This window comes from Mesocricetus auratus, unplaced genomic scaffold (genome assembly GCF_017639785.1).
Source record: "Mesocricetus auratus isolate SY011 unplaced genomic scaffold, BCM_Maur_2.0 Super-Scaffold_100007, whole genome shotgun sequence".
Lineage (NCBI taxonomy): Eukaryota > Metazoa > Chordata > Mammalia > Rodentia > Cricetidae > Mesocricetus > Mesocricetus auratus.
In genome coordinates this window covers 37,240,252-37,249,219 of record NW_024429191.1, presented here as the reverse complement: position 1 = coordinate 37,249,219, position 8,968 = coordinate 37,240,252, and the positions used below count along the sequence as shown (strand labels likewise).

At 47.5% G+C, this 8,968-nt stretch overlaps 1 protein-coding gene across 1 annotated transcript in view; it reads right to left on the bottom strand.

The window, feature by feature from the left end:
• Nucleotides 1–149: 149 nt before the first annotated feature.
• Nucleotides 150–8,968, bottom strand: part of Larp1 (La ribonucleoprotein 1, translational regulator) — a 49,520-nt gene continuing 40,701 nt past the window's right edge. The window contains exons 15-19 of the mRNA XM_005067732.4: nt 8,555–8,706; nt 6,753–6,897; nt 5,033–5,142; nt 4,801–4,928; nt 150–3,553 (exon numbers count right to left, since the gene is read on the bottom strand). Of these exons, the coding sequence (XP_005067789.1) occupies nt 3,347–3,553; nt 4,801–4,928; nt 5,033–5,142; nt 6,753–6,897; nt 8,555–8,706 (742 nt within the window). The 3' untranslated portion in view covers nt 150–3,346. The remainder of the gene's footprint in view (nt 3,554–4,800; nt 4,929–5,032; nt 5,143–6,752; nt 6,898–8,554; nt 8,707–8,968) is intronic.

Genomic DNA, 8,968 nt, shown 5'->3' with positions numbered 1-8,968 from the left:
GTAGATGCCCAGAAGCCAATTGCAATCTCTTCTTTGCCTGTACTTTACACTATGCTCATGCAGACAGTGTGAGCTTCTCCATCTAGGGACACACACCAGGCTCCTCTCTCAACCCAACAGCAGTGTCCCAGATGGGAGACCAGCCAGTGTTTTGCCTTTTCAAGTTTTTATTTTTATACATTTTTTTGTATTAAAAAGAAAAGCATAATAATTACCACCAATTACAAAGGACTAGAGCAGGACCAGAATAATGAATGAATCACTTCAGCCTGGGAAGCAGACACTCTCAATAATATTAATGTTATAATACAAGCTCATTCAAGTATTTTACATTTTTTTGTCCTGTTGAATGTGATATCCTAGCACATGGTAAAGACAATGTACGAGCGTAAGGTGGAACCTTCTTTGAAAAGCCCATGATGAGTTTTCCTTTCCTGTGAGAACTGAGCTGAGCGTTCTCTTCTGCCTCTGCCATCACCATAGCTGGAGGAGAGAGTGGGGCTGGGGAGAATCCATGGGCCCTTAACAAGAGAGGTACTCTGGGGCTCCCATCCAGGGGACCGGGTAACCCAAGCCTCTGGTACACTCCATTAGCCTTGTCTTCATGCCCTTTCCCTGGCTTCCAGACCATCCAAGCAGCTTGCTTTCTTTTGTAAATGTCATCAAAAAGGAGTGGGAAAGAGCAACAGAACAAAAACATTTAACAATTTGACATGGGGCGCAGCAGCTCTGTCTGAACCCAGGGGTCCAGGCAGCCTTCTCTTCGAGGAGTGCATTTGCTCGGAGGCTCAGAGGGCAGAACACAATCTGGCCCTTGCTGGGCCCAGGCTGATGACCAACCCTGGACAGGCAGAGGATGAAGGCGGTTCAGTTTGGCAGGCTGTCTCTGTCTCAGGTCCTGGATCCCATGGGAAGATGGTGATGGGGAAGTGGCTTGCTCTGTTGGCCCCTGCCACTCCTGGCATACTTGTCACAGATACATCGGTCCTAAATTCAAGTGTCTTCAGAAGGTGAAGATGTAAACTACTCTGCAACGTCAACTCCTAACACGTCACAACGAATACAAACAAAAACCGCACACACACACATACACACGCACAGGCACACACACATTCCCACCCCTCCTCAGCCTGTGTTGAGATGATAGCCTTGTCTTCCTGCCCCAAAGGGGCTTCCTCCCTCAGAGGGGCCTGAGAGGTTCAGGGAGAGGATGGCAACCCTAGCTTGGATAGTCTAGATGCGAACCACCTTCCCCCACACTGGTCCTCAAAGCCCTGAGGTTCTGTGGTACTGGATACAGTATAGGGCTGAGTGAGGAAAGGAAGGAGAAAGGAAAGGAAGAAAAGGGAGCCCACTCTTTGGTGAAGGTGCACCATAGGGCAGGTACCAGACTTCAGGAAAGGCCTCAGATCCCATCAGCGGATCCTGTTCCTGTATCATTTGAGACAACTGAGTCACAGGAGCTGACATGGGATGTGCACATACTAAGTAAGCACCGGGAGGGCAGAGTGGGGCAGGGCACAAGCTAAAAGCAACAAGGTACCCAAAGACAGAGGGCAAGTTCTTGCCAGCCTGGGATGCTGTGTCCTAGTCCCAGCCTTTGGGACAACAGAGGAACTCAGTGATAAAGGGGACCACACAGATTTCAGTAACTGAGCATTCTCAGGGCCCAGTGTGGGGGTGAGCATCTCCCCAGCCCATGTGCTCAGTTCTTCCTTCACCCCCCTCCCCAGCTCCCGATGACAGCAGCCTCCAGTCACTCCTCAGGCATGTGCAGGGCAGCTCAGGCAGACGGTGGCTTAAGAGAAGTCAGGTATAGTCTATGTCCGCATATACCTTCCTGCCACAGGGCTTCACCAAACAGCAGGATCCCCCGGCCCTTGTTCCTCTCACCTCCTGATCCCTCGCAGGGTCAGTGAAAGGGTGGGCAGAGGTGGCCTGCAGGGGGTGGGTGTGTTAAGATGGAAAGACCACACCAAACCCGTGAAGAATGGCACCTTTCTCCACATTGCGAGACAAACCTCCTTGAGGTCAAAGGTCTTTAAGGTCAGACACAGATCTAAGCTGTGGCCACGAGAGGATGTTCACCTCCTTGCCCTGGGGTTGGGAGACACTCTGGCTGAGGACAAGGCCAACTCTGTTTACAACAGTCTGAAGCAAACTTGGCCTTGGCCTTGGGGTTCCGAGGGAAGAGCAGGGTGGCCTGGCGAGACGACAGCGAGCAGAACAAGGACAGTGGCAGCAGTGTGCAGACAACACAGGACATCAGCTTGAGACCATGAGACAGCAGGCTGTCCTAGGCACAGCTCTGATTGAGCTGCCCCCAACTCTCTTGCCTCCAGGCAGGAGGCCCCGTACATGCAACTCAGTCCCGAGGAAAATTCTAGTTAATCCAAGCCCAGGGACATCCCAGGCAGGCGGAGCTCTTCTGAGGCTCGAGGAGGAAAACAGGCATTTGGGCATTAGTTCAGGTTCCCGCTCCACAATAAGGCAACTTTTAAAAAAATATTATTTCCAAAAACAGAACAGAAGAAAAATTCCAAGGAGGGGGAAAGACATCACTTTCTATGGATTAGGTGGGTTCTGATTTTTTTGTCATTTTTTAGTGGTCGATTTTTGTCTTTTTTTCCTTTTTTTGTTTTTTGTTTTTTTTTGTTTTTGTTTTTCCTGTTTTCTCAAGGATGGAAAGGTCAGAGAAAAAAAAATAAAATGAATCATCTTTCAATAGTCTCTTCTGGTGTGAGCAGCGTCTCTGGGCTGGGGAGGGGGAGGGAGAGGCTGGAACTCCCCAACCCCCACTCTGAGATCCTTTGGTTTCCTTCCCCCAGAGGTGGCAGAAGGGTATGTGAAACAGCAGGGGACACGGTGATGGCAAACCCCAGTTGATCGAGGGGCTGGTGCTTCTGGGGCCCATGGGCACCGCCAGAGCCTTCTGATGGGCTGCATAGTTGGCTTGAGGGGAGCGGGAAGAGGCGGGGAGACAGGTCGGCCTAACAGCCGCAAGAAGGGCTGAAGAGTGATTTTGGTAATCCAGACAAACTATCAATAATTTAAAACTTGATATATATATATGTATATATATATATATAAAAAATCTCCCCCTTCCCCTCCCCCTTAGAAGTTAAGATGGAAGTCATGGAGACAGGAGGGGAAGAGGGAACTTGGAGGCTCCTGCCCAGGGGGCACCTAATAGCCCAAATGGTGTACACTGCTAATTAGCACAAAGGCCCATCCTAGGAACTCTAGGCCTGTTCCTTCTCTGTCCACTCTCCTGGGACTGGGCACCCCCATGGATCCTTGCCCACCCCACCCCTTCTATCCCATACCCCAGGGGGCTTCTGAGCATTCACTTTCCCAAAGTCAGTGTGTCCGAGTGCTGGCTTGTCCATTTGGCATCTTCCCGAGTGGCCTGGCCAGTAGATGTCGCAGGGGGTTGGCAGATCCCAGTGGCAGGCCTGCTGGAAGACTGGGAAGGGCACCGTTTCCTGCCCTCACCGCTGCCTCCTGCTACCACTGGGTGTCGCTTGTGGTTGCCTTCCTCGCCCATGGGGGGCTGCAATAGAGGAGTCACAGGTGGTCAGAAAGCACTAGCCACACCACTTTCCAGGACCATAGAGGCTTCCTTTCCGCCTCCAAATTAGACAGTGGTTTGGTTTACAAATGAAGTAGGACCCATCCTGTGCTTTCATGCTGACACTACCAGAAATAAGGTAACTGATCAAAGCAGAAAAGTAATTTGCCAAAATCCTCCTATAATTAGGTCTATATTCTAAAAAGCAAGCTTTGATTCTACAAGTTTCTATCCTCTTCTATGAAGGGTCTCTTACTTAGGAAATGCCCTGTGGTATGTGGCATACAGCATAGTGTATTTGTTGGCTCCACAGAACCACATACACTGGACTGTCTTACTCCAGGCCTCACTAGCTACACAAGCCAACAATGCAGACTGTGACTCAGTCCGCCCTACTATTACCAAAGGCCACCAACAGTGCTTTCCAGGTACCAGGGTCAAGCCACTGGTCTACCTTAACTAGTCTACCCAGCTACCTCCAACTTCTCTGTACACACTCTCCTCCCCAAGAGTGGGTAAGAACACAAGTCCAGTTTACCCATCCATATAATTCTACCTACATCCAACTGGAGCTGGCCAGAACAGTGTGCTCACCAGTGCGGGCACTGAAAGCAGCATCAGTTTTGACGGAACTGAAGACCACTGCTGCTACTCACTTACACCTACCATTTTCTGCTAAAAGTGCTCAAGAGAACACAGGCTGCTACATAATAAAACTTTTTGGTTAAAGCCTTTTCTGTCTTCTTTTGGAGATGGTCAAACCCAGGGCCTTGAATAAGTTAAACATGTACCTTGCCAGTAAGGTACACCCCCAGCACCGCAGATTATCTTAGCATAGACACCAATGATGAGTCAATTAAGCTGACTTTAAAGGCAACCTTTGATACACTCAGAAGTAATACCCAGACTCACCACAGGATGTCACTGTCCAGGCACTGCTCCAGACAATGGAGAACTGGACACTAATTTACAAATTTCTGATCTTTTCAGGAAGGAACATGTACATTTATCAGGGTAGACGGTCCTGATCCTGACACAAACTACAGTAGTGGGCCCGGGCAAGCAGGTGGGCCATGACACGAAGGGATGGAAGGAAAACAGGAGGGAGGCTGGGAACCACCATTCTAGTGAGTACCCACTGTCCGCTCTCACCATCATTTCACATATGGGAGAGGGATGCTGCTCTTTACAGGACAATTAGAGGAGTCAGAAGAGAGGCTTTCACTCACGTCCACTCGGAAGTCTTCTAGACGTCGGAATTTGCCGAGGTATTCTTGCAGTTTGGGGTCAATGTCCAAATTTTTGGCTTTGGAATATTTCAAGAAGGCCCAGAATTTCTCTAATCCATAGAGCTGGCCTGTGAAGAAAGGAGAGTTGGGGAGCTGGGCTGAGATGAAGGGAGACGTGGGGCCTAATACAGCAAGGTCCAGGAGGGTTCCTGCAGCTCTGGCAGACTCTTACCAGCCTCATAGTCCTTTACAGTCTCCTCCTGGAAATCCTTGAATATGTCCAGTCGGAACTTCTTCTCTAGACCATAACTGTAATATCGAAAAAGGCACTCCAAACCATATCTGTGGAGGACAGAAGCTGGTGAGCTTGGCACAATGTCCACTGGAACACACCTTGCTGGCCTAGCAAAGGAACTTGAACAGATATGACAGTGAACTATCCTAGACCAGAAACATGACAGGCCCACATAAAAACTCCAGCAGCACCAACACCAGCCCTGAAGAGCCACAATGTTTAATTCTGCCAGGGCTCAGCCAACTCTACCCACCATAGCGTACACTCACATTGACCTGCTTATTCTGTCTCTAACTACTGCTTTTTACTCCAAAAGCAGTAGAGGAGCCCCGACAGACTTTACAGACCGCAAAGACAACATTAGTTCCTATTTAACTGTTCATAGGAATACGTGCCCTTCTCTGCACCAGCTCTCTGACCCACACCAATTAGCAGGTTTGTTCATTTGCCTTATTCAGAAAGTTCACCACTAGAAATATAATACCAAGGAAATGACCAAAAAACACAGATTCCTATTTTACAGGCATATAAAACTGTTCACATAGCCTCCAAAACAATACAGAGAAACCCTGCCTCGTAAACCCCCCCCAAAAAAACTGTTCACAGCTGTTATGAAATAACTTTTCTGTACACTGTAAAGATGTGTTTTTGCCAAGGTGCCTTCTGATTGGCTTTATAAAAGAGCAGATTGGCCAGTAGCTAGGCAGGACAACAGACTCAGAGGATGTGTGGAGTCTCAGGAGTATTGAGGAGGAACAGCAGAGAAAAGCAAGATGAACATGCCATATTGAAAAAAAAGTACCATCCTGTGGAAAAGAGTGGATAAGAAATATGGGTTAATTTAAAATATAAGAACTTGGTAGGCAAAGGCAAGCAGATCTCTGAGTTTGAGGCTAGCCAGAGCGAGTTCCAGGACAGGCTCCAAAGCAATACAGAGAAACCTGTCTCGAAAAACAAAAAAATAAAATAAAATGTAAGAGTTAGGCAGTAACAAGCCTGAGCTACTGGCCCGGCATTTATAATTAATAATATGTCTCCAAGTGGCTATTTGTGAGCTACTGCCAAGACACAGAAAAATTCTGCCTATACACAGTGGCACTATTAAACAAAATGCAATCCTTTTAAGAACAGAGAAGTGGTTTAGAACAATTCTGGAATTGTTACAATGGGCTTTTGTTATTAAAAGTTCACAATGAAATTCACTGAATGGGTTGGGGGTGGCATATGCCTTTAACCCAGTATTCAGGAGGCAAAGGCAGGTAGACCACTGTGAGTTCAAGGCCAGAGTGAGTTTCAGGACATCAGGGATACACAGACTGTCTTTGGGGAAGAAAAGAGAGAAGAAATTCAGTGAATGATGCTGGCCACACTGTTTCACAGTGCTGTGTAGATGACCCTCTGCAACAAAAGCCTACCCTATGTGCCAACGCATCCCTGGCCCATATGCTTATGACATAAAGGCAAAATTGAGCAGAGAGCAAAGGAATAAACACAAAGGAGACACCTTTATGCACAATCATACCACATAACCCTTTAAGCTCTGAAAAATTATGTAAATACCTTGCTCATTTTTAAATTTCCAATTTCAGCTCTGGCAGCTGACTCACTGGGGCCCTACCAGTCTCCATGTGCCACACAGAGTCCCTGGCTCACTCACCTGTAGCCTTCTTTGGCATCCTCCAGTGCCAGCTGCTTGAACTCCTCATACATCTTTTTATTGAAGTGATCCCGGAGGAAGAAGGACCAAAAGCGGAAAAGGGTATTCATCTCCTGAGACTGGCCAATGCCCAAGCGCTTCCGCTCTGATGGGAAAGATAGGAGAGGGGAAAAATCAAGCCAGACTGCCCTTTGTTCACTCAGAGCTAACTAACTGCATGCAGGCCTTTGTTGCTAGGCAACATTGGTCTCTGACCTGTCTGTCTGTCTAGCTTATTCTCACTTTCTATCATCACTTAGAGCAGTGATTCTCAACTTCCCTCAGACTGCAACCCTTTAATATAGTTCCTCATGTTGTGGTGCCCCAACCATCATAAAAAATTATTTCACTGTTACTTCAGAACTATCATTTTGCTAATGTTGTGAATTGTAATGTGAATATCGGATATGTGATCCCCACAAAAGTGCCAAGGCTGGCCGGGCGTTGGTGGCGCACGCCTTTAATCCCAGCACTCGGGAGGCAGAGGCAGGCGGATCTCTGTGAGTTCGAGGCCAGCCTGGTCTACAGAGCGAGTTCCAGGACAGCCTCCAAAACAACACGGAGAAACCCTGTCTCAAAAACACCAAAAAAAATAAAAATAAAAAAAAATAAAAAAAAAAAAATGCCAAGGCTGAGAAAACCACTGACTTGGAGGAACAGGTAGAACAAGGCCTAAAGTACAAAGAAATCACTTTTCAACAAACTAAGTAGTATAGCATATTAACATAAAAGTATACATATAGGAGAGCCTGGCGTTGGTGGAGCACGCCTTTAATCCCAGCACTCGGGAAGCAGAGACAGGCGGATCTCTTGAGTTCGAGGCCAGCCTGGTCTACAGAGCCAGTTCCAGGACAGCCTCCAAAACAATACAGAGAAAACCTATCTCAAAAAAAAAAAAAAAACAAAAAACAAAAAAACCGAAAAACAAACAAAAAAGTATACACATAGAAGAGATGGCTCAGCAGTTAAAAGCATGGCTGTTCTTGCAGAGGACCTAGGTCTGGTTCCCAGCACCCACACGGTGGCTCACAACATCTGTACCTCTAATTCCAAGAGATTCAAAGCCCTCTTCTGGCCTCCAAGGGTACCAGGCATGCACATGGTACACAAACACACTCATACTCATCTACGAGCTCCAGGTTCAAGTGAGACCCTCCCTCAAAAATAAGTAGATGCTGACTCAAAATATATAAAAAGAAAAAACCCAAAACTCCTACCACAGAGTGATGGGACAATAAGCAGACAAAAAGCGTCTGAACAAACATCATTAGCATCAAAGACAAGGCGAAGCATAACTTAAGAGATGCTGTCATGTAGCTTCTTTTTATTTTTTGGTTTTTCAAGACAGGGTTTCTCAGTGTTGCTTTGGAGGCAGGCTGTCCTGGAACTTGCTCGGTAGACCAGGCTGGTCATGAACTCAGAGATCCGCCTGCCTCTACCTCCCGAGTGCTGGAATTAAAGGTGTGCGCCACCAACGCCCAGCTAAGTTTTTTGTATTTAAAAACCATCTCACCTAAGTCTAACATCAGGCATTTTCTTAAGTTTTTATTTTGAGCTTCATTATTGAGGCAGGCTGGCCTACAAGTCAAGATCTTCCTTCTTAGCTCAGTTTCCGGAATGTATTTGACTACAGGCCATTTCTTATTCCAAGGTCAAAAAAGGGCAACTGCTTGCTCCCTGCCCTGCCCCCTCCAGCCTTTATACTCTGGGGCACCAAGTGAGTCCCTAAGAAATGGCCAGGGACTAGGCTGGCCCTTACTTACCATTAAGGCAGCGCCTCCGATACTTGTGGTAGACATGTTGTGTGAAGCCATTTTCCTTGAGCAGCTCATGTGAAGGATGCTGGAATTTGGGCAGCGACTGAGGGGTACAGCCATAGCTGCCAACTGCAGGTGTTCCTTCTGAAGGACTGGAGCTATGGAAGCACAAGAATGATGGTATCACCAGTCACAAATGGCCTACTTAGCCCCACCCTAAGATTAGGAGAGGTCCTTCTGACCTACCAGCCAGGGTGCAGTCCTGTACTGCATGGCCCTTAACCTACAGCAACCAGCTACACAGTGACCTTGGAAAGTTCTGAGGAGTCATTGAGGCTCACATGGCTTAGGACACTGGTCCAGGGGTGGCACAGATCAATGCCTAAGGAACTCACGGTATTATACCGTTACCTAATTCTA